A 26,050-nucleotide genomic window follows, 5' to 3' on the forward strand; every position below is an offset into this window, starting at 1 on the left:
TGGAGAGGACCTTTGTTGACTTGGACTTTGTTGTGACATTATAGAAAGATCTTGGCCATGGGAAAAGGGCTATGTCGGGTTATATAGCATTATATTAAGTGCTCTGTTTTAATTCCAGTTCAGCTCATTATGAAGAGCACTATGCCTCAGCACTAAAGGCCTGTAATGTTGAAGCAACCTGTACCTGCTTATCTCCAGTAATGCTGCCGCATCTGTTGTTTTTAACACCATTTAAGGGGCCCATAAAGTGCATTGGTTTCTGAAGCTATGTTGCTTCTAGTTTGTTACTGCAATGAGTGGTAGCTTTTGGAAATTACATTGCTTTATGCTTCTTTCAATGTCTCAAAAAGACACATATTTAAGTTTGGTACATGATTACATTTTTAAAAAATAATCAGTTAAAAGGGGAAGTAATCAATTAAAAGATCTGTCAGTTATGTGATACAATTTAATTTCCTATTATTAAATACATTAATCAATTATCTCATGCAGGTGATAGTTTCAGGCTACTAACAGTTTATATAGATGGTGTGCATAAATGATCTACAGCAATGCCATCAGTGGTACTTAATGTTCCATTCATGAATGAACTGCTATTTATGAACGAACTGTTAAATGATACTTGACAATGAACGTTCTTAGAATCATAGAGTTGGAATAGACCACAAGGGCCATCGAGTCCAACCCCCTGCCAAGCAGGAAACACCATCAGAGCACTCCTGACATATGGTTGTCAAGCCTCTGCTTAAAGACCTCCAGAGAAGGAGACTCCACCACACTCCTTGGCAGCAAATTCCACTGCCGAACAGCTCTTACTGTCAGGAAGTTCTTCCTAATGTTTAGGTGGAATCTTCTTTCTTGTAGTTTGGCTCCATTGCTCCGTGTCCGCTTCTCTGGAGCAGCAGAAAACAACCTTTCTCCCTTTCTCCTTTCTTGTGCTGGAGTTCTGACTCAAAATGCATTTTCATGGAAATAAAGCCCACTGATTTCAAAATCCCTCTTCATATACTCTAAACTTGCATAGGCGATGCTTGCTGGGTACTGAGATACCAGAACCATGTAGGGTCAGGCTGATTGGGTGGGAAAGACACACAAAGTCATTGGTTCAATAATAAATAATAAATAATAATAATAATAATAATAATAATAATAATAATAAAATTTATTATTTGTACCCCGCCCATCTGGCTGGGTTTCCCCAGCCACTCTGGGCGGCTTCCATAGAAACCAAAATACAGTAAAATATCACAGATTAAAAACTTCCCTGAACAGGGCTGCCTTAAGATGTCTTCTAAATGGCAGGTAGTTATTTATCGCTTTGACATCTGATGGGAGGGCGTTCCACAGGGCGGGCGCCACTACCGAGAAGGCCCTCTGCCTGGTTCCCTGTAGCTTGTAGCTTTGCTTCTTGCAATGAAGGAACCGCCAGAAGGCCCTCGGTGCTGGACCTCAGCGTCCGGGCAGAATGATGGGGGTGGAGACGCTCCTTCAGGTATACTGGACCGAGGCCGTTTAGGGCTTTAAAGGTCAACACCAACACTTTGAATTGTGCTCGGAAATGTACTGGGAGCCAATGTAGGTCTTTCAAGACCGGTGTTATGTGGTCTCGGCGGCCGCTCCCAGTCACCAGTCTAGCTGCCGCATTCTGGATTAGTTGTAGTTTCCGAGTCACCTTCAAAGGTAGCCTCACACAGAGCACATTGCAGTAGTCCAAGCGGGAGATAACAAAAAAGCCAAAGATCCCTTCCATCCCCACTGAATCCTTTCCTCCCAGCAGTCACGGACTGTGGTCTCATTGCCTCCCAAACCTTTATGGCTGAGTCCTTCCACTTTCTTGGTGCAGTGATGGAAAAAGCGGACTAGGGAGTCTGAGAGGGAGCGGGTCAAGCAACCTGGAGGAAGGGTCTTCTGCACCCAATTTCAGCCGCATCTGTTGACCTTGTTATATTATCAGCACATTCACGCTGCAGGACCACAAGCCACTTTCCCCTCTCTTTTTAAGAACGGTGCGGTACACAGGGCAGGACTACATTTATTCATGTAGTTATATTATTATTATTATTAGTAGTAGTAGTAGTAGTATTATCATTTCTATACTGCCCTTCCCCCGAGGATCACGAGCAGTTTACAGTATAAAAGCAGAAAAAGACATTACCTGGAAACAAAATAAACAACAACACGCCCCCCCCTTCAGCCAAAGGCTAATTGAGTGTCCGGTGGGGCCCCTTTCTGAGGGCTGCGCTGCCTGGCTCCGCCCGCCCCCCAAGCGCCTCGGTCCCGAAGGGCGCGCTCGCCGGAAAGGCCCGCCTCCGACCCGGAAGCGGAAGCGCGGAGCTGGGGGCGCCGGAGACTCCCCGACTTCCGGCAGCGTGAGGGTCGGCGAAGCGGCGCTCCGGGAGGGGCGGGCGGGCGGAGGGGGGAGGGGGCCTGCCGTTCTTCCTTTTCCCTCCCCCGGCTTCGTGTGCTCCCCCTCGGGTGCCTCTGCGCCTGCGCGGCGGGGCCTCCCCGCGGGGGGCGGAGAGGAGGAGGAGGAGGAGGCGCCATGGCCGAGAGAGGCGCCTCGGCGCTCCCGGAGGCCGGCTGGTGAGTGGGGCGGCGGCGGGGGGGGGAGGAGGGCAGCCCCCCAGCGACTTCTCGCCCCTCTTGGCGGCTCCCCTGCCTGACGAGGCCTCCTGGGCCGCAGCCTTTCCCCGCAGGCCGCACCGCTGTTGGTTCATTCATTCAGTTCTCCCTTGGAGGCGCCGTGTGTCGGGGGAAGGCCGAGAGACGGGCTGGTCGCGAAGGGAACTTCCCCGAGGAGGGTGGGGATATCGCGCCCCTCTGCGCGCCCGGCGGGGTTCCTGCCTCTCGGGTTTTGACGGCGGGGCGGGGGTCGCAAGGGCAGCACCGCTTTGCACCTGGGCTGCTTTTCGGAAGTTTGCAGAACTTGGGTTAGGCTTGCCTTGTCAGCTCACCGCCCAAAAATATTCTTATCAGCCGTTTGTCGCCTCCTGTATTGAATTTCCTATACTTTATTTTAGCATACCTTCCAACTGTGTATGGCAGATCAGTAGTGCAATCTCCTATACTATAGATGTAGTGACTAAGAAAAGAGATTTGCTTAAGTTCACCTGATGAGTCAAAGTTTGAAGTTGAAGTTTGAGGCATTTCTATCATGTCAGTCTTTTAACTGCTGTCCCAGCTTTTGAACCTAGGTTTCTGTTACTCCTCACGCAGTACACTCTTTCACCTAAAGATTTGTTGTCAGCTTGTGAAGATTAGGCCAGAAATGATTAAACTAGCTGCTGTGCAATTGGAAATCAAGGTGGCACGATTTAAAGGTTTTTGCATTTGTGCTTGCATTTTTTTTTAGTCCTTTCTGTGGAAATCTGTCCTCGCCCTTTACTTTTCATCAGATATGTGCTGAGGTTAGCTTGACAGTTAAGAGATTAATGAAAGTACACTTGAAGAACCTTGCAAGGTATATTTCATTTGTTGTTGTTCAGTGCTATATTTATAACTAATAATTACATTGCTTGCAGTATATGTACTGTTGAAACAAACCATTTTCTACTTTAGCAGCTTTGGTAAAGAAAGCTGAATAATGTGAAATGCTGAATACTAAAGTATTCTAGCAAAGCTAATATTTTAAAGTAGTACTTGGGCCTAACCACGAGGTTGACAGCTTTGGTTGACAAGTTCACAACAGTATGAAAACATATTTGGTCACTGATGTGAAGCAATGTTGCTAATTATTTGGAGTGAGAGAGGTGATAGGCAAACTCTTCACCCACTCACTTCCAACCCGCCAGGAGTTCAGGGACAAGTAGAATAGACAAAGAAAAAGTGATCATACTAGAGTGAAAATTTAGAAATTCTTTGGGGACTTGCTTTTAAGTCTACCTTCAGTACTTCTTCATTAGATATATACTCTAAAATAATTTTGTAAGCTGCAGTGAAAGCATGATGTACCTGGCAGGCATGTGGCCAGCAACGTGTTTATTTAACTTGTATTGATGCACAAAACATATTCCCTGTTAATTTTATGTATTGTATAACTATACCAATTTTCCCCCAGTAGCCAAATGTGTAAAATAATATGACTTAAGCATTTAAAGCTTTGTTTGAAAATTTATTTTTTATTGGAGAAGACCCCTTACATTGGTTGACTTTTGATAGAGAATCAGGGGCTGATGCACACTTTTGAACTGAGTTGCATCCAAAATCATGTTCAATGAAGTTCAGCTAGCATTGGGTGAAGAGGATTTGAGAGGCAGACTTCACCAGGTCTTCCCGCTTCAAGATTTGGAGGTTTGAGATAACATCTGACACGAGTGGCTGCATGGGGGATGAAGGAGTCATTTTAAAAAGCCTCCCTTTCCCTCTTCCACCAGTGGGAAGCATTTGCTGGACCTCAGTGCCTTCCAGGAGTGGAAGGAGCCCTTCCATTCACAACAATCTGGCTCCCACCCACTAACTCTAGCATTGAGCTGTGCATTAGCATCCTAGATGGAAGGCACCTGAAGGATAATCTAGTCCAGCCCCCAGAAATGCAGGAATCTCAGGTGGCCCGTATGAGGATCGAACCCATAACCTTGGCATTATCAGCACCACTCTCTAACCAACTGAGCTAACTGGCATTAGGAACTCTATATATATTTTGAATAAATACTGTTTACTTTTCCTATCAACACTTTTGGTCAGCAGGTGCAGAGAGAGCAGACTTCCACCCATTAGCCCTGTCCTCATGTTCTATGTGTTAGGCAGAAGGTGAAGATAGGTTTTGTGCATACAGTATAGCTATACTCAGGTAATTTGGAGTCCCTGTGCAGACCAGGGTTCATGATCACATACTCAAAATGAGGAAAGCCTATTCTGACTTTTTATTAAACATACAGAGATGAGGGGCCAACAAGTACAGTCTAGGTGCCCACCATGTTTTGATAGAACATATGGATAGACCATGAAAACTTGAAAAGAGGGCTATTGTATCTGAAAAAAGTTACGTTACAATTGATATTTACTTCCATTATGCACATTTATGCATTGTGTTACTAATTCAGTACTTCTTTTAATGCTCTGTGTGTGTGTGTGTGTGTGTGTGTGTGTGTGTGTTGGTGCCCATCTTCAGAGAGAATAGAGTGTTCCTCCAGGGGTGAACTCAAACTGCTGTGTTAGCAACACCAAAGTCACCTCCCTGTCGCGCAAGCCTGGGCAGTGTGTGTGGAGGTCCTGGACTGTCCAGATGACAAGATCCATCTCTTGGCTTCACTGATGCAGTCCAAAGGAGGAAAGCACAGCAATATGTTTGGCACCAGCTGCAAGAGTTGCCAGAAACAGGCATACAAGGTGCCATCCAACTGTCTTGGGGATTCCACTCTGGATTTGTGTAGTTTTTACTCCTTAGCCTTTTCTTCTCCCAAAGATAACCCACAAGACAGTAGAACTTTTAAGATAAGATTTTTCTTTCTTCTAGGTGGGCTACCTTCTGAGGTAGATGAGCCCCATCTGCCTCTCATTTCTCTCTACAGCACATGCAGCAACTGCCTTCTTGACCGTTGGATCCACTATTGGTCACATCGGCCCAATCTGCAGGAGCCTGTCTTCACATGCAGGGGAAATCCCTAAGTCACTGAGGGTTTGAGACCCTTTGACTACCCTCACCTGGTTGAGCTGGCTAGTCGCAGCCATTTCCTGGGGCGTGGGTTGTTGCATGCTGACAGCTTCTAAAACTTGTTAATGTATGGGTGCCTGAAAAGCTTTCACAGTGCTAGAGCAGTGTATGGTCATATTTAACAGATGTATATGGCAACTTGTTTTTGGATACATAGAATTACACTGGTGTATGTGAACACTGGAATTCAGTACAATTTGCCTGGATTCTCTCACCTAAGATACCTACAGCCAACCTTTTTTGAACTAAAAAGGACACGCAGTGTGAGGACACGCAGTGTAAATATGATGACTTAAAATGTTGATTGTAAAAGATTGCTTTATTTTCTTGTTGTTTGTGTGTGAAAACCCCAATAAAAAAAGAACTAAAATATTCACCCGATGAAGTTAAACGACAGATTAACAGAGCCAGACTGATACCCAGAGAAAATTTGCTGCAAGACAGACCCCCAAAAAGAAAATAACAGAACACCACTAGTAATCACATACAGCTCCCATGTTAAAACAGTACAACGCATCATCAGAGATCTGCAACCTCTCCTAGACAATGACAGTTCTCTTTCACAAGCTCTGGGAGGAAGACCTTTCATTGCCTACAGACAATCACCCAATCCTAAACAACTCCTCACCCACAATAATACAACAACCAGACTTAACATGGACACTGGTACCAGAGCCTGCAATAAACCCAGATGCCAACTTTGCTGCCACATACACCCGGACAACACCATGACTGGCCCCAACAACATCAAACATACCATCTCAGGACTATTTAATTGCTCATCTTCTAACATTGTGTATACCATCAAATGCCAACAGTGCCCTTCAGCTCTCTATATTGTACAAACAGGCCAAACCCTACGCCAAAGGATAAATGGACATAAATCTGATATCAGGAATCACAAGACAGAGAAACCAGTAGGAGAACACTTCAGTCTCCCAGGACATTCTATACAAGATCTCAAAGTAGCTGCCTTATTACAAAAGAATTTCAGAAATAGACAGGAAAGAGAAGTTGCTGAATTGCACCTTATTACCAAACTTAAAAACATGGAGAGACCTGGTCTGAATAGAGACATTGGATTCTTATCTCATTATACATGATAAAGCTGTTTTTAGCCATCTCACCCCTTGCTTTTTCCTGTAGGACCAATTGCAGTCATTAACAGTCGTCAACAGGTTTACCACATCTATTAGCCAATCACCCATTCCCACCACCCTTCTGAGTAATACCCCTTCCCACCCTCTCACTATATATAAGGGTCTGATGACTTCTGTTTCAGTGTATCTGAAGAAGTTGCATGCACACAAAAGCTCATACCAATAACTAACTTAGTTGGTCTCTAAGGAGCTACTGAAAGGAATTTTATTTTATTTATGATGTTTTAATATATTTTTAATCTTTTGTTGGAAGCCGCCCAGAGTGGCTGGGGAAACCCAGCCAGATGGATGGGGTATAAATAAATTATTATTATTATTTGCTTATTGCTTTCTGAGATTGTTTACAGTCATGGGAAAAAGAAAGTGCAGCCTCTTTGAATTCTGTGGTTTTACATATGAAGACATAATAACAACCAATTGTTCCTTAGCATGTCTTAAAATTAGGTAAATACCAGTGTGTATACTCAGTGTGTTGTAGCTGTGAAAAAGGCAAATCTCATGCTGGGGATTTTAAAGAAAGGAATTGAAAATAAAACCACCCGTTTCCTAACCCCATTATACACACCTATGGTGCGGCTTCATTTGGAATACTGCGTACAGTTGTGGTCACCTCCCCTCAAAAAGAATATTGTATAACCGGTTCAGAAAAGGGCAACCAAAATAATCATGGGGATGGAGCGACTCCTCTATGAGGAAAGGTTGCAGTGTTCAGAACTTTTAGTTTAGAGAAAGGGGGAATAAGAGGTATCATGATAGAAGTTTATAAAATTATGTCTGGCATGGAGAAAGTGGCTGGAGAATTTTTTCTCTCATAACGTTAGAACTTTTGGACATTCAATGAAGCTGAACATTGGAAGATTCAAGAAAGCCATTCTTCATGCAACACATAATCCAGTGGTTTTCAACTTTTTGAGCCCATGGCTCCCTTGACCGACTGCAATCTTTGTGCGGCACCCCTGTGGGGCTCAGGAGCCCAGTTATGTCAACCCTTGCCTGTAGCTCCTCACCCTTTTTCAAACAGCCTCCCTTGTGGAGTGTTCCCCCAGCCTCCTCTCGCCTCTTTTTGGGAGTCCTCCAGGCAGCCGCTGCCACCACCCCTGGTCTCTGAGCCACCCGCCCAAAAGAGGTGCCTCATACAGGGGCCTCGGAAGAGGATGTCCCCAGCCTTAGCAGCCCAACAGAGACTGGCTGAAAGTGAACGTGAGGCCATCACCTTACTCACCTTGAGTGGCAGCAGCTGGGCCTGCATGGCAGAAAAGCCCCCCTTCAGTGCTGGACACTCAGCTCCCAGACAGGCACTGCACGCAGCAAGCACAAGAAAGGCCAGCACGGCGCCTGTCTGCCTGCCTGTCCGGCCTCCCACTTGTCTGTCCATTCCCAGCAGCAAGGGCTGGCAGACTGGCTGGGCTCCCTCATCCACTTGCTTGCTTCCTCAGCTGCTGGCAACCAGCACCCCCTGGCCAGCCCAGAGCCAGGGCTGCTGCAACAAACAGCCATGCAAGCCTTTGGGAGGCAGAGATGCAAGAGGGCATCAGAGGAGGGAGGGAAGGAAGGAAAGAGAGATGGAGGCCAGTGTTGCCCACGGGTGCCATGGAACACTGGTTGATAACCAATGCCCTATTCTATTTAACATCTACATCTTTAGCTAATGGGGCCTCCCGCTGCCGCCGCACTGCCGGAGCACGATTTCTGTTCTCATCCTGAAGCAAAGTTCTTAACCCGAGGTACTATTTTTGGGTTAGCGGAGTCTGTAACCTGAAGCGTATGTAGACTGAAGTGTATGTAACCCGAGGTACCACTGTACACAAAGGTTGTGAGCATCCAGTGCATCTCTTGCATAAACCACAACGTACATAGAACAATGTTCCTTGCTGTAATTGTGCTCTAAAAGGTCAATTTTAGCAACTTTCCTGTTTTAATTTATATACTGCTTAATGCCAAACTAGGTTTCTAAGTGGTTTACAAAATATAGAAAACCAGGTCACGAAAACATTAATATATAAACACCTATAAATAAAATGAGCAATAAGACAATACCATTAAAACAATATATCAAGTACAGGAGATTTTGGTTGTGAGATCAAGCGAATGTCTTTGTCAGAAACTTCTTCAAAAGCCAAAAGAACGCCTTTCGAGAGGGGCTTTTGTGTCTCTGAGCAGGCAGTGCTTTGCACAACAGCAGTGCAACCAGTGGTTGGTGTATTCATTGTGTTCTTATGATATTGTAAGCTGCCTTTGTAAGATGTTAAGCCCCAAAAGTAAAATGTGCTATATTTTATATTTTTGTTTTATACAAATGCATTATTCTAACACCCAAGTATTCCCTGGTTCCCCTATTCCTTTTTGACCTGATGGAAGTCTCATAGAACATGCATTTATGTGCTGTTCTTGCCACACATAATAGTCTAGTTCAGGGGTTGGCAAGGCTTACCAGGCATGGGCCGGATCACTCCCACAGAGATCCTCCGTGGGCCGGCGCAGCGCGATGCCAGAAATAGCTTCTGTGCATGCCCAGACACCGAAAATCTTGCCTGCGCAGAAGCGATTTCCAGTGTCTGGACATGTGCAGACGTGATTTCCGGTGTCTGGGCATGCGCAGACGTGATTTCCGGTGTCTGGGCATGCGCAGACGTGATTTCCGGTGTCTGGGCATGCGCAGAAACAATTTCTGGAGCTGCGGAAGAGAGTCCCTGTGCCATGCTGCGCCAGTTTAGCGCAGCTCAGTTTGGGGGTGGCTCTTGGGCCGGTTAAACAGCCTCTGTGGGCCTCTTCTGGCCCATGGGCCTTAGGTTGCCTACCCCTGGCTCTAGTTAATGCTGGTGAGTGTATAGGAAATTATTGTGTCAAGTAGGTTTGAGTGTTTTGTGGATAATGTGTTAAGACAATTAGGCTGTAATTGTAGGTGCCTGTTCTTGGGAGCAAGTCCCACAGAATTCAGTGAAGCTTATTGTTGAGTTGGCCTGCATGCTTTTGCTCTGCATAAATCATAGACTTTCTGAAATGGAATCGAAAATACATATTCTAGCTGCACTCTTCTGCTCAAACATGCAACTCCATAAAACTAGTGTTAAATTTAAAACTATTTATTTATACTTGGACATTCTCCCCCAATTTTAAAACACTCGTTTATTTTTTAAGGAACAAGGACTTGACATGCAGCAATAGTTCCACCAAGTGGTGATTCCATAGTTGTACATTGTGATGTTTCCTAGACAAGAAAATTCTGTTTGCTTTGTTTAAGTATAATTTGCTTCCAGGTTGAAAGTAAGATGTAAGCACAGCATATTGTATGTTATTATTATTTACTAAACAGTATATTACAGTATTTCAGTGACATCCTCAATTACATCATTCCATATTTTAGTGTTGGTCCAGTTCCTACTTCAAAACATTAACAAAAATACTTTTGAGTAGCATTATGAATTATTGTTGCAAGTATTATTATTATTATTATTATTATTATTATTATTATTATTATTATTATTATTATACTTTATTTTCTTTCATTGGTGCACACTGCTTCGAGGTGTGTGTTTTTTAAAACAACAAAGATTACATTGGTTTGGATTTTGCTTTAGAAAGCAGGATGGTTCAGCTTATGTTGCTTTGCTTCAAATTGGGTCCAAATCAGAGCTTGGCTTCAGAAAAGCCAAGGCTTTGTAATACTTTTTTCACCGTGTGTGTGTATCTCCTTAAAATCTTTATTGAAGGTCCTGCTCTAAGTTCCCCAGCAGATGAAGGTGACATCTAAGGAGGGCTATCTTGGTGACAGCAATTTATGAAGTAGATTCAGGCAAGAGGCTTACCTGGCACCATCTTTATAGTTTTTTCAGCATCAGATAAATACTTTTTTTCCACATTAAAAGAGTTAGAACCTCAGATTAAACAGACAAATTGTTTAATCTGAGGTTCTCAAAATTATGATTCATCCTTATTGTGTATCTGACAGAAATAAATCTTCATACTCCTATCATTGTTTTGTATTATATTTTTAATATTTATTTTCATTCTTTGTTTTTAGTGCACTTCCCTGCACTAAAGTTGTTTAACTTTATAAATATAATAAATAAATATTTTTGTAGGTAGAGGATGTACTTAATTCTGATCTAAAGCTGGTAAGCCTGCTCAAGTTGTGACCAACTAAGCCAAACACTGCTCATCCCATGTGCTAAAGCCTGCCAGATACTTAGCAACCCTTTGCTTCGGCAGTGGCAGGCAGCAAAATCAAGTTTTTTACTCCTTTGTGTAGCTGTTAAATGTCTAGTGGCTATATAACTGATAGCTTGACGTATAGAAGGAAGTTATTGCATGTGTGTATACCAAACTTCAAAATAACAAGCCATGTTCTGATTGTCTTCTGAACCTACTTAATGGTTAAAAGGGTGTGTGTGTGGCAGGGAATTCAATAGAGTGGTGAAGATAGCTTTGGGGGAAATGCAGTTCTTTTTACAGCTACTGGTTTGGATGTAGTGTTACTCTTAGAGTGCGCTCCTAAATGATCTTCTGCAAGCAGAGCTTGAATTCAGCACCTTTTAAATTTAGCACTATAGTACAGTGGTACCTCAGGTTACATACGCTTCAGGTTACAGACTCCACTAACCCAAAAATAGTACCTCGGGTTAAGAACTTTGCTTCAGGATGAGAACAGAAATCGTGCTCCAGCAGCGTGGCGGCAGCGGGAGGCCCCATTAGCTAAAGTGGTGCTTCAGGTTAAGAACAGTTTCAGGTTAAGAACAGACCTCCGGAACGAATTAAGTACTTAACCCGAGGTACCACTGTAGTTATAAGCCCTGCTGGGATTGGCTCCGCTCCAGAGTTTCTGAGTTAAATTGATCCCCACCCAAAGCACAGCATGCATTTGGGATTGAATCCCTTCCCTGTTTTCAGCAGGAATATTTGCGTCTGTGACTTGGTGCAAGCTGAGACTGTAAAAATTAAAAATAATCCAGAGTGCACTTCTAATTCTTCCCTTGAGCCAAGTCACCTCTTGGAGGGTTGGCTGGATCCATTTCCTCACCTGTCATTTAGTGTAACGTGTGAATGTAGAAAACAAATTTCCTATCAGGCTTCAGCTTTATTTTTTATTATTTCTGACTAAGTTGCATGAAAATGTTTCTTTTTCAATAAAGGCATGGTTTAAAAACAAACAATGGTGTTTGTGAACCCGATAGGTTCATGTTTGCATGGACAAGTAATGGGTGGTATCCAAAAGTTAGGACCATTAATTTCAGTACATCTACAGTGAGTAAGACTTAATTGTGCAGCACCCAATGTTTCCTGTCCAGCTGATTTTTAAGGAGTGTCTTTTCCGGAAGTTCAAGAGGCTGAACTGAAAACCCCTGCTACATCAGTAGAATTTTATGCATGGCTGTTTGGTCTTTACCATTATCGTAATGGTGATCCACCATATTGTTTCCCCTTCAAAACAGGAAATTGGGGTGGGGGGTTGAAAATAAGTATTTGGGAATATTGTATATGGAACGGTAAGGGTATTGTTGAGGCATCAGAATTTGCTGAGGAACACCTTCAGTAAATAATATTTTGATAACCTGGCAAAAAAGGTAAAGGCATCAACCTTGCATTACAATACATAATCAAGTTCATATTAATTGAGGGTGTTGCTCTTGAATATCTTGGAACAATCAGGTCAAAGTTACTTACAACTAAGTTGTTTTGAAAGCAAAGGAATTAGCTTCAGCTGCTACAATGCTTGGTTGAATTACTTAGAAAATAAGAATGGCTTTGTTATTTCAGGACAATGTCCAGCATAATGAGCCACATTTAGTGAGGTCTATGTGCTTGTCTATGCCTATGTGTCTATGTGTCTATGTGCGTGGCGCTGTGGGTTAAACCACAGAGCCTAGGACTTGCCGATCAGAAGGTCGGCGGTTCAAATCCCCACGACGGGGTGAGCTCCTGTTGCTCGGTCCCAGCTCCTGCCAACCTAGCAGTTCGAAAGCACGTCAAAGTGCAAGTAGATAAATAGGTACTGCTCCCGCAGGAAGGTAAACGGCGTTTCCATGCGCTGCTCTGGTTCGCCAGAAGCAGCTTAGTCATGCTGGCCACATGACCTGGAAGCTGTCTGCGGACAAACGCCAGCTCCCTTGGCCAATAAAGCGAGATGAGCGCCGCAAGCCCAGAGTCGGGCACGACTGGACCTAATGGTCAGGGGTCCCTTTACCTTTACTTTACCTATGTGCTTGTGCAACAGGACTTTGTTCCTTTACTCCCTCATTCAGCACCTCCCCAGGCCATTAAACTCTGTTTCATAGAGTCCCATAAGCCTCCAGAGCAGATCTTTGGAGGTCACTTGTGGGGCTCATGGGAGGGAGAGAGGTCACATTGCTACATTGGCTCTCACCCAAGGCTTCTATCGGTGACCAACTAGTCATTCCATAAAAGCTCACAAGCAAACTAGGAGGACAAGAGTTCTTCTCCTTTGTTCTCCTCATCATCTGGTATTTTGGAGACTTACTGTGCAACAGTTTAACATCCCAGAATTGCTTCAGTGAAATTGTAACTTGCTGTACAACTTAAAATGCATTAAAAATGTTTTCATGGATAGATTAAGGATTTGGGATGTTTTCATTTGAGATATCTGTATACTAAATCAACATTTTTCATTTCTTTTAATAGGTACCTGTCAGATGAAGGAATTGAAGCCTGCACAAATTCATCTGACAAAGTCAACATAAACGACATTATTCTGATTGCACTTAATGTAGGTAGCATATGTGAACTTTCATAATTGTCTTGTTAATTGTCACTTATTGTAATCATTAGCTTATGGGTTGGCTGATATAATACAAAATGAAATACCATAGCTCTTAAAGGTGCTATTATTGTAAAATAATTACTAGAAAACCCCAAAATAGATTAGAATAGTATTATACAAATTAAAGTTTTGCCTAGTAATTATTTAGGGTGGGTGACTTGAGTTGTTGTCTTAAAGGGAATAAAATAGACCCATCACAATAACAATTGCTAGATTTAATTTCCATTCTGAGTTATGGAAATACAGTTTTGCAATTTTGTTTTTACTTGCTGGGTTTAAAGAACAGGTTTCCATCTGTAATAGAAGTTGATTGAAGCTGTTTTATGTATATATTCTACCTTGTTTTTATGTTTTGGTCTTAAGTATGTTGGATAAATTAAGTTAGAAATACTATTTCTGTTATAGAAGTATAGGCATTCTTTAGTCTATTACCTGGGGATATAACTGGAGGCAGTTTCTTCTGCCATAATATTGTTAAATAGAAAACAATAGTGATATGGTTCATTCTTTGAAATCACTATTTCTCCTGCTTCTTCCCAAAGGGAACAAGGTAGAACTATCGGTGTTGACTGCATCCGTGTTATATAAGCATTTTTTTATAAGTTTTGTTAGTGCTTCATACAATTCTCTTCGTATTTCGTAAGAATAATTCTGTATAGTATATCAATTACTAACTATGTGTTCTCTGAAAATTTAACTGTGGCCTTCTGTTCATGCTTCTATACTAGGCAAGCAATAGTTTTTCTGGTTCTTGGCTTTATTTAAAATTACCTCTTCAGCACAGCAAATTTTTTTATACCAACAAAAATTGTGCTAGTGTACTGTATTGTCTCCGTTGAATATTCAGGTAATAGACTAAGCATATGTTATCATTAACCAGCAGATAGTCAGAATCTATGAGCAGACATTTAAGGAAACAGAATGGAAGACTAAAGACCCTGTCATGCCTTCTCTCTTTCTCTCCTTAGAATTATAGTCTTTTATAGTATCTGAAGAAGTGTGCATGCACATGAAAGCTTATACCAAGAACAAACTTAATTGGTCTCTAAGGTGCTACTGGACAATTTTTTTATATATATTTAGTCTTTTATAGTGTTCATTATATTCCCTTTGGGTTTCCTCACCCATATTTTGCTGGTGCATCTCATACATCTTGCAAATCTGTTCTAGAGGGATAGCATAAGGAACTGCAGTCAGCAGGAAAATAGTCTAGCACCCATGTACACAACTCCTTTGTCATTTCTGCTTCCTTTCAGGATGCTTTAGATTTCATTCAATAATACCACCTACATGATCCCACAGTTTTTGCAGCCATGCATACTAGAAACTTGCTTAATACAGTGGATGAACAAAATATAGTTATGTAAATAACTAATGAAGGTTATGTAAATCCTAATTGTAAAGGGTGTGCAGGTAAACAACCAACATTTAAACCACAGAGATTTAATGATTTTTATTTTTAAAAACGAGTGGTGTCTCTGGCATTGGGTCAGCTATTGGAACAATACTATAAATGTTTAGTTCAAAGTTAAAACAAAAATTTGAAGCATAAATCATTTAATTCTATTGTGCATCTGCTTGTTTATAGGAAGAAAATGTAATCTGAGTGTTGCAGTGTCTTGGGTAGTAATATTCATTTTTTAAAAATACTGTATACTTCCTTTTAAAAGTGAACATCTCAATGTGCTTTACACAATAAAAACATAAAACAATGAAATAGTGTGTATGTGTGTGTATAAAACAATTAACTAAAAAAACCCATTCTAAATAAAAATAAAAATATCAGTAACAGCTAGCTAAAGGATATGACATACAAAACCTGCTTCAAGTAAATGTAGACTAAAACAGCTGGATCTTAGAAACCATTAGGAAATGTGGAGGGAACCAAGCACACATAGCTGCTAGAGGTCTGAACTGTAATTTCTGTAAAAAGGCAACAAGTTTTTTATAACATTATTTTACTCTTCTTAAGTAGGGATTATTCCTTTTTAAAGATTTGCATTAAGTTGCATAAAAGATTATTTTGTTTAAGAGCTGTGTATGAGAATCATGAGCTTGATAATATTTACTTTGTTCATGGGTATGTATATATACCAGTATGCGTGACTGTGAAATACTGTTATTACTTCTTACTATAAATTATTTCTTATGAATTGTTACTTTCTTTCTGGTATCTATTTTGGAAAACAGTACTCAAACTTAATTTCTATTTTGACTTCAGACAGATTTAAGAGCTATTGGGAAGAAGTTCCTTCCAAGTGACATCAATGGCGGAAAGGTGGAAAAGGTAAAATTGCTGGCTTTTGCAGTACTTGTGTTCATACAGTACTTGTATTCCTGCAGCTTTTCCAGCTGAACTTGTCTCTCTATTTCTCCCTTCTCCCTTTACTGGGCATCATCCCTGCAGGGGCTACTGGTGTCAGGTGATTAACAGGTGGGTTGTCAAAGTCTCCTGCAAGGTTTTCTCAGGTGCCTGGGAGCCAGCTGATTGTCAGGTGCTTGGGAACAGAGCTAGCTTTTAGGCACCAGGATGACAGTCCTGCATGCTGCATGGATCGGCTGTGTGATCTAGTTCCTTTATCTAGTGATCTAGGGAACTTGGTGGCACAGCTAAACCAGCAAGGTGAGCTCACTCGCTGTCAGCTGGGTAGTAACTTTATTCCTGCTGTGATTGAGTTGTCCAATCCAGCCACTTCTCTACCCGCCCCACACCTGACGTCACATATGATGTCACATGCGGGCAGGTGGGGGAAACAGCCCCAAACACATCCCCACCCTCGTCGGAACAACGAGAACTAGGGTGTAACAGTACAGTTTCACGGAACTTAGAATCATGATATACAAGCTTCAGCCACAAGATGGCTGTGTTAGATTAAATTTGAAGAAAAATGTTGAACTTCAGCATATGTGACAGATAATGTAACAGCGTGCCTTATGGTGAGTAGAGTTAAATGGTTATTGTATTTAAACAGGAAATCTGATACTTCTCAGCGTATGAAGGGTTTGAACAAATTTAGAGCTAATCCAAACTATGCGCAGTTAGCATTTTTTCCAAATTATTGTTGGAATATTAGGTTTAAGTGCTGAAATCAATTTAGGTTAGCAGTTTTGGTCTTCTCTGCAAATATCTTTAATATCTGTTTGGTTGTACAAATCAAAATTAGGGATCTTTTTAATATATTGCTATGCTGACGGTGAGACTAGATCTTCTCTTGTCTTTTTAGTGCTGGGTGTTTAAGCGAATTTTTTTAGAAGCCTTAGCTCTGTACAGTGGTACCTCGGGTTAAGTACTTAATCCATTCCAGAGGTCTGTTCTTAACCTGAAACTGTTCTTAACCTGAAGCACCACTTTAGCTAATGGGGCCTCCTGCTGCCTCCGCACTGCCGGAGCCCGATTTCTGTTCTCATCCTGAAGCAAAGTTCTTAACCTGAAGCACTATTTCTGGGTTAGCGGAGTCTGCAACCTGAAGCGTATGCAACCCGAGGTACCACTGTAATTAAATGTATATGTTTAATGGGTGTAACCATCAGGTGAGAAGCTGAAAAAACAGGGTGCCAAAGTATAAGCTGCACTTTTGTGGGTCAGATGGCCTCTAGATGGACCCATTTGTTAGAGGAGGGAGATAAATTGTGCTTAGACAATGAATCATTTGGTAAATTCAACAAGGAGGTTTTAGGATTGGGACAGACATAATTTTGCAGATTCTTCTGTACAAACAGCCTGTAAATATTGAACTGCTTCACATTTTAAACTAAACAATGATTTAGTGCTATGTACACAAGCTAGAATGAGCCTGAGGAAAGGCCAATGTCCCCCAGCTCTCCTGTGCAACCAGGAGAATAGCTTCTTAGGAGCCAGAATAAAATTCAGCCACCCCACTTGCTGTACTTAATAGTTGAATTTAGCAGCACAGAAGTTTCCGCCACAACTGTTTGGCAATTGTTTCTGAAGGTTAAAGAAGGTTTTCTAGTGGGTGGGTGTTTTTTGTCAACTCTATTTTGTCCTGTATATCTCTGGCTTTGGTGTCATTTCACCTCAGCGGCCAGTGGAATCTGTGCATGCGTAGGCCCCACTGTCTTCAACTTAACTACTTTCCTGGGAGTAAGCCCTATTGCATTCAGTAGGGCTTGCTTGTGAGTAGACACACTTTTGCTTGCACTGCTTATTGAAAAACACCCTCCCCATCATTCTCACATAGTACCCAACCTCCCATTTCAGCATACGGCAGCCATCTAAATCTTCTCTCCCCCCCCCCCCCAGCTCTCATCCCATCAATCTCCCTTTTTATCAAAGGGAGGGAGGGAGGCCAAACAAGCAAAAAGATAGTCTCCTGATACTGAAATTTTAATCAAATCATGATATCGCTTTTTGTTTTTGTTTTATATAAAAAAATGACCTTCTAATATATTGCAGATCTTGTGCATGGTATTCAGAAAACACAATATTGGAAAAACCGGGAAGCTAGTGCTTCTTCCTGTGCTAGCTCTGCCTCAGTCAACTGTTCCCTGCCAGCAGGCTGCTGCAAAAATCGCCGCCTCTTTAAGAATGGGTTAGCTCTCCCCAGTGGCGGAGGATGCCGTTCGGGCACATGGGGCTGGGCAAGGGCGGCAACGCACCGCAAGGCCTCCGGAGTCTGCCTGCCTCCTCCCACTTAGCCGCCCTGCCGCTGGGGGGAGGCAGCAGGCGGACCGTAGGGGCAGTGCGGAGCCTGAGCACGCCCAAGCTACCATGTCTCTCCCAGGAGAGAGGCGTGGCTCGGGGGCACTGCAGGCCCCGCGGTGAGTGCCGCCCGGCATTTTGTCACCCCCCTCAGTGGTGACACACAGGGCGGCCCGCACCCCCCCTTCCCCCACCCTGGCTCTCCTTGCCATCCCTACTAATAGCTACAATAAAGGTAAAGGTAAAGGTACCCCTGCCCGTACGGGCCAGTCTTGACAGACTCTAGGGTTGTGCGCTCATCTCACTCTAGAGGCCGGGAGCCAGCGCTGTCCGCAGACACTTCCGGGTCAGGTGGCCAGCGTGATGAAGCTGCTCCGGCGAACTGGCACCAGAGCAGCACACGGAATGCCGTTTACCTTCCCGCTAGAAAGCGGTACCTATTTATCTACTTGCACTTAATTGTGCTTTCAAACTGCTAGGTGGGCAGGAGCTGGGACTGAACGACGGGAGCTCACCCTGCCACGGGGATTCGAACCATCGACAATGCGATCGGCAAGTCCTAGGCGCTGAGGTTTTACCCACAGCGCCACCCGCGTCCCTGGAATAGCTAAAATAGTCTGCTGCAAAAATTCCTGCCTTTTTCAGTTAGCTCTCCCCGTCATCACTACAAATACCGTATTTTTCGCCCTATAGGACGCACCGGCCCATAGGACGCACCTATTTTTTGAGGGGGGAAATCAAAGGAAAAAATTTGATTTCCCCCCAGGTTTGCGCAGCCATCCCCAAGCTAGAAGAGGGAGACGGAGCACTTCGTCTCCCTCTTCTGCCTTCAGGGACAGCCTCCCAAGCCTCTGTGGGGCAGCGCACTGCGCTGCCCTGCAGAGGCTTTGCGCAACCATCCCAAGCTAGAAGAGGGAGATGGAGTGCTCCGTCTCCCTCTTCTGCCTTCAGGGACAGCTTGGCCCGCTATCCCCCGAGCTTGTGGGGCTGGCGGGGGGAGAAGCAGGCTTGCTTCTCCCCCCGCCAGCCTCCAGATCAGGTCAGGGAATAGCGGGATGGCGGCGCTCCGCCATCCCCCTATCCCCTGAGCTTGTGGGGCTGGCGGGGGGGAGAAGCAGGCTTACTTCTCTGCCCGCCAGCCTCTAGATCAGGTCGGGGAATAGGGGGATGGCGGAGCGCTGCCATCCCGCTATTCCCCGACCTGATCTGGAGGTTGTGGGGCTGGCGGGGGGGAGAAGCAGGCTTGCTTCTCCCACCCCCAGCCTCCAGATCAGGTCAGGGAATAGGGGGATGGCGGAGCGCCGCCATCCCGCTATTCCCCGACCTGATCTGGAGGTTGTGGGGCTGGCGGGGGGGGGGGGAGAAGCAGGCTTGCTTCTCCCACCCCCAGCCTCCAGATCAGGTCGGGGAGGGGGGAGAAGCAGGCTTGCTTCTCCCACCCCCAGCCTCCAGATCAGGTCTGGGAATAGCGGGGTGGCGGCTCTGCGCCTCCCCGCTGTCCCCAGCTTTTGGGTGCAGGCTGCTGCCCGCAAGCCTTGCGAGCCCGCGGGACATCCCGCCCGGCTTGCAAGACTTGGGATAGCTTCCTGAAGCCGGGAGAGCGAGAGGGGTCAGTGCGCACGGACCCCTCTCGCTCTCCAGGCTTCAGCGAAAGCCTGCATTCGCCCCATAGGACGCACCCAGATTTCCCCTTCATTTTTGGAGGGGGAAAAGTGCGTCTTTTAGGGCGAAAAATACGGTAGCTACAAAAACTGGTTACAGACTGAGCAAAAATCGCTGCATTCGCTGCACAGTCTCCTCTGCCTCCTGATTGTTTTTCTCTTCCAAATTGCTTGCTTCCTTGCTCCAGTGATGCTCAGTCTCTCTGTGGCACAACACTTACAAGGAACTACTCTGTGATGCTGCTGCTGCTGCTGCTCGCTCTCTGTCCTGTTCTCTTTGTTAACTCTTTCCCTTCGAAATTGCTTGCTTCCTTGCTCCATCTCTCTCTGTCTGTCTCTCTCTGTGTGTGTGTTTGTCTTTCCCCTCCCTTGTTGGTGCTGGAGCCCTTTGTTAGCTGTGTATAGAACCCCCCCCCTTGACTTTCAACTTGCTTCAGAATAAAGGGGGGGAGCCCCTGTGTTTGTTGTGTGACCTTTCTTTTGGGGCAGAAGCAGCCCACAGGTTTCTTATTAACCCAGCCTATGCAGCCAGCCCCATGTTAACTCTGTGAGTCTTCCGGCTTACCAGTCCAAGCAGGAGGGAAATACACTCTCAAGATGCTTGTTGGCTTGCAAGTTGCTTCAGAGTAAAAGAAAAAAAGCACTCTGCTCTGCCTTTTGAACCTTTCCCCCCATCTGCATCTGTGTCTCTCCCCCTCATTATGCCCCCCCCCCATTTTCTCTTCCAATCCCATACCCTACCCTAAAACTCTTCCCAATTCTCTCCTGGCCCCTTTGGTTTCTCACACATTTGTTATTAATAACAAATTAATACATTGATATTAAATGTGAAGTTTGGGTGCACAGTTAGAAAAGAATGAAAGTGAGCCTACTGCAACCATTATAGGTCTAGCCTCTGTGTGACCCAAGATTCCACCTGCATTTCTTGGAGGCTCCTGAGGCTGTCAGACAGGATGCCATAAAGAAGATGACAGACTTGCATGGGACTCTGCTGCTTATACAGAGCCAAATACTCACCATGCTCCATAGAAAAGGGGTTGGCAAAAAATGTTTATTTCAAGTGGAGGACCAAAGAGCTAAAATAACTATATGGCTATGCCAACAGTGGACATTGATGAATGCCCTTTGATATGGTGAACGGCACATGAGGCATCCTTCCCAATATTGATGGTGCATGCAAAGAAGTTTTGGGCTATCCCAGGAACAAGTGTGCCTTCTGAAAGTGTGTTCAGCATATATTCTTCAGAGACAAATGGCATCTCTATTGCCAGAGAATGCTGAAATGCAAATTTTCCTTGCAAAAATTTTCATTTAATCATTTTTTGTTCTGTAAAATTTTAGCCATTCTTTCTGGTTTGGCCTGGTTTAGAAAAGAAAATTACCATCAATCAGATAACTGGTTTGTGGGATGTATAAGACTCAATGGATACTTGAATATCTAAAAGTGTGACACTGAATTAGTGTTTTGCTTGTTTAGTAATGTAATTAAAATTTTAGTAAACATTCTCTCACCTTACTTTTGATATATGCTACTGATTACCGTATTTTATGCTCTAGAAGACTCACTTTTTCCCTCCTAAAAAATAAGGGGAAATGTGTGTGCGTCTTATGGAGCAAATGCAGGCTGTGCGGCTATCACAGAAGCCAGAAGAGCAAGAGGGATTGCTGCTTTTGCTGTGCAGCAATCCCTCTTGCTCTTCTTGGCTTCTGAGATTCAGAATATTTTTCTTCTTGTTTTCCTCCTCCAAAAACTAGGTGCGTCTTGTGGTCTGGTGCGTCTTATAGAGCGAAAAATACGGTACTTCTACAGCTTTAATTTTAGAGAAAATGTGCTGATTTAAACATTATTGGTACAGTACCACTATAACATAGCAGTTGTAACAATATGTTAAAGGTAAGTAAAAAATTATCAGTTTTAGAATTAGACTCATAAGTAGTAGCAGTTGTCAGGACATTACCACGTTCACCTCTACATAGCTCCAGCCTTATTTAAGATATCGTGATATATTGAAATATTGCAGTGTTTAGCTGGTGATATATCGTGATGTTGAAAACCAGATATCGCCCAACCCTAGTGTCCATAGAAATGATGGCAGTGCTCTGGTCTGGCAACAATAATAATGAAGTATAATTAAAAATGTTTTTTTAGGTAACCTAATACCTACCAGAACCATTTCCTATAGTAGTTACACAAAATAGAACAAAGCTAATTAAAGTAATTTTCCCATTGGTCTTCACAGCTAGAAGGTCCATGTGTTCTACAAATCCAAAAAGTACGCAATATAGCTGCACCAAAGGATAATGAAGAATCTCAGGCTGCTCCAAGAATGCTGCGTTTGCAGATGACTGATGGACACACAAGCTGCACTGCAATAGAATATAATTACATGTCCAAAATAAGGTAAACAATACTTATTTTGCTTTATATTGACTGAAAGCACATTACATTTTAGAACTCTCAAAGGCATTTCAATATATAGAATATGTCTGAGTTTACAATATCTTTTGAAGGAGAAAACGTTTGTTCCAGAAGTGAAGAAATAATAATCCTATACGAAGAAATCCTTCATATCTTTTTCTGTTTGTGGTTTATGCCTCCAAGAATAAATTGACTGCTAATCTCTCATAGTGGTCCTTGGTTTACAATAGCTGAAAACACAGAAGTACACTGTAAAAGTAAAACATTTATAAGAAATTAATTTAATAGAAAACTTTAGGGTGTTACGTGTTATACACAGCTATAGTTAAAGCTGTCCTTCAGATTCTTTGGGCAATTGGTGCCTATATGATACCCATTCAAGTAATCGGCTGGAGTTTAACATAGGGTGATAACAGCTGAAAGGCCATCTGGCCAGCTGATTACTTGTGTAAATAAAATGAGTGGAATTTCATTACTAAAAATTCTAATGAATTGCATAATAGGTATGCTGGATTAGACTACATATGAATTAGTGACTTGATGAGAAGCCATGTGCAAAGCTCATTGGCTTTACACGTATGGTAAACCATAAAGAGATTGCAGAGCAGTTTGTGCACTAAGAAATTACTTGGTGAGCAAAATCAAGAATATCTTAACATTATACAAAAGCCTTTCTCTGTGAGTAAGAGCCAACTTCTAGGGGCTGAGGGGGCTTCTTCCCCAAATAAAATATTTGAGGGTGCTGGGGCCCTCAAAGTTGATGGACATTGCCCTTCAAATAGTGTGCAGGCACCGCATCAGGGGGGGACTTACCTGCCCCCCATATTTTATACAAGTTGGCACCTCTGCCAGCACCAATTTAAGACTGCCCTGCAACATTCCTGAAGCTTCTCTAACAGAAAGCTGCCGCCCCCATGTACATTCATAGCTACACTACATAGGGATATGCAAGATTGTGCAAGGTTGCACCCAGATACATTTACCCTAGTGCTAGTTTGTGATTAATCATAAGACTTGTTGTCTTTACACAACTTTCCCCCACAGCTTTAGAGGCCACAGTACAACTGGAACACTGCCTCCATATTAGATATTCTGTCCTTTGTTGGTCAAGGAGGTATGCTCCTGTTTTATCCTATATTATCTACACAGTTGCCTTAAATCTTGCAACAAGACAGCACTGGAGGTAGTGTGGTGGCCAGGATTAGGTATTTGGTTTCATAGTTGTATGTATCCTTTAGATCTACTTTAATATAAAACCATTCAAGAACCACTGTGGCTTCACTTTAATTGCCCATATTTCTTCCCAGAGCTCATGTGCCCATTTTCTCATTATCTGTAGATGAAAGCATGTTAGGCATCCAAAAATAAGTGTGAAGTTGTACTCCAGTACCAAAAGATCGGTCCAGCTTTGCAAGATCCTACAGGACAAATCTTCAATTTTATATTTGAATATATTGTATACTATTTAATTAAATAGTTTCAAAGACAACGTTTTTGTTTCTGAAAATGTGAAATGCTGGTTTTGTCATCTTAGTTCTTTAAAAGAAACATGTTTCTTTCTGGAAAAAGTTGTCCTTTAAATAAAACCTAAGTGAAGAATAAAGTTTATTTGCACCTGTGCTTGTCAAAATATTTTTTTCAAAGCAGTTTCTAGAAAGAAAACAAAATAGAGTGACAGTAAAAGCACAGCTTAAAATAGCTCAGCATTTAAAAAGAAGATTTTACATAAGCAAAAATTGCCTACAAAATATCTTTAAAACATTTTCAGCATCTGTCCAAAAGGGGGGTGGGGGGTGAAAGTTTCTTCAAGTGCAGAATTCTGTGATTGCAGTGCCAGTGATCAAAATTTTGCTAATGACTGGCTGGAGTTTAGATTCTCAGATGCTGATCTTGGGCAGTCCTTAAGGTAACCTGGTTCTAGACTGCTTACACATTTTGAGGATTAATAGAACACTTTAAACTGAGCCTGGAAACAAACAATGTATTACTGCAACATGCTCTGACCACCCTTGTACCATTTGCAGTTTTTGAACAAGAACAAAATGGCAGCTCTGCAGAAGGAGCCTGCTGACTTTACTTCAGCACTCTTTTTCTTAAGGATGGAAGTTGTCACATATTATGTTAGTTAATAAACTATGATTGTAGTATTCATGGAGATCTGGAAGTAATTCGCATCACCTCAACTGTCTTAATAGAGCTGTTGGCAAAGGGCAGGACTGAGCAATATCTAGACCAGGCATAGGCAAACTCCAGCCCTCCAGATGTTTGGGGTTACAATTTCCACCATCCCTAGCTAACAGGACCAGTGGGTCAGGGATGATGGGAATTGTACTCCCAAACATCTGGAGGGCTGGAGTTTGCCTATCCCTGATCTAGACCACCAGCACATCTGATAAGATGCTAGACTAGGAATATGGAGGACCAAACTCCACAGTTGGGCTCCTTCCTTCATCTGTGACCAGCGCAAAATGCAACAGGGTCTGTATGGAGCCAACATTATAATGAAGATGGTGAAAGTAGAATGAACATCTTTTTTCATCCAGTAATGCTTGACAGGGATTTGGAATTTCTCATGACACCTTGTACTAGAGGTGTCTTGATGCTGCTGGTGGATTACAGATATGTGATGGGTCTCTATCTCCTTTCTGTGCTGCTTGGCCAATGTCTGAAGCCCTTTTTCTTCATTGGGAGGGCTGCATGCTTTGGATCCTCAAGGTCCCAGTAGCAAGGCTGTGAATTCTCACATGCTACTGTAAAAGTGTCTCAGTCATGAGATGCCCCATATTCAGATATCTGAATCTCATATCTCCTTTGTGTGCTGTTCCATTTCCAGGAACAGGGTTTGTTCTCACCTAAGTATCCCTAGTCGGAGCTCAGTTTCTGAAGTGATTGACAGCTGATTTTCTTAATATATTCTGTCAATTTGACAGATGAGTGAACAGTTGAAAACTACCATTGTAATGATTGATGTTCTATAGATGCTGCAGCACTGAAAATGTGTTTTTTGTTTACCTATTTTGCCACTGAACAATGGAGGCACTTTGAAAAAAACGTACAGTAAAACACGTTTTCTGTGAGTGCTTCCAGAAGCAATATGGAGATGGATTCTTACTATGCTTCCTGCATAAGGTGATAGTGCTGGGCCATGTGTTTTCTCATGACTACATCTTCAAATGCAGATATCTCCAAGTGCAGTGAGTCCTTTCTAGTGATACCTAAATAAGTCACATAGCTATTTAGCATTAAAACAGAATGCACTGTAGTTTCACACTACCAAATTATTTAATATGTATCACATAATAAATAACTTAGAATTGATTCAGTGTAATGGTGATTCAGAACAAAATACTGAAATAATACTTTCGTCAATACTTGTGGAGTTCCTCTTGTTCTTGTGTTTAGTCTGAACACTCCTCCTGGAACGAAAATTAAACTGCTGGGAATTGTGGAAGTGAAAAATGGCATCCTCCTTCTGGATGACAGCAACACAGTGATTCTTGGAGGTGAAGTGGACCATCTTATAGAAAAGTGGGAGTTGCAAAGGGTGAGGTAACATGCTTTTCCCTACCTTAAGCTGAATAACAACAACAACAACAACAACAACAACAACAACAACACAACAATAATAATTAATTTTATTATTATTTATACCCCATCCATCTAGCTGGGTTTCCCCCAGCCACTCTGGGCAGCTTACAGCATATCTAAAATAAAAATAAAAA

General features: G+C 42.9%; 1 protein-coding gene across 3 annotated transcripts in view; it reads left to right on the forward strand.

Moving 5' to 3' along the window:
• The first annotated feature begins 2,467 nt into the window (after positions 1-2,467).
• Positions 2,468-26,050, forward strand: part of TDRD3 (tudor domain containing 3) — a 61,871-nt gene continuing 38,288 nt past the window's right edge. The window contains exons 1-5 of one of the 3 annotated variants that reach the window (XM_081198351.1): positions 2,468-2,583; positions 13,450-13,534; positions 15,810-15,875; positions 22,150-22,310; positions 25,731-25,872. In XM_081198351.1, the coding sequence (XP_081054477.1) occupies positions 2,543-2,583; positions 13,450-13,534; positions 15,810-15,875; positions 22,150-22,310; positions 25,731-25,872 (495 nt within the window). In that variant the 5' untranslated portion in view covers positions 2,468-2,542. Of the gene's footprint in view, positions 2,584-3,439; positions 3,461-13,449; positions 13,535-15,809; positions 15,876-22,149; positions 22,311-25,730; positions 25,873-26,050 lie in introns of those variants that run through there. The other 2 variants (XM_081198349.1, XM_081198350.1) reach the window with 2 other exon arrangements.

This window comes from Podarcis bocagei (assembly GCF_964188305.1).
Source record: "Podarcis bocagei genome assembly, chromosome: 6".
NCBI classification, from domain to species: Eukaryota; Metazoa; Chordata; class Lepidosauria; order Squamata; family Lacertidae; genus Podarcis; species Podarcis bocagei.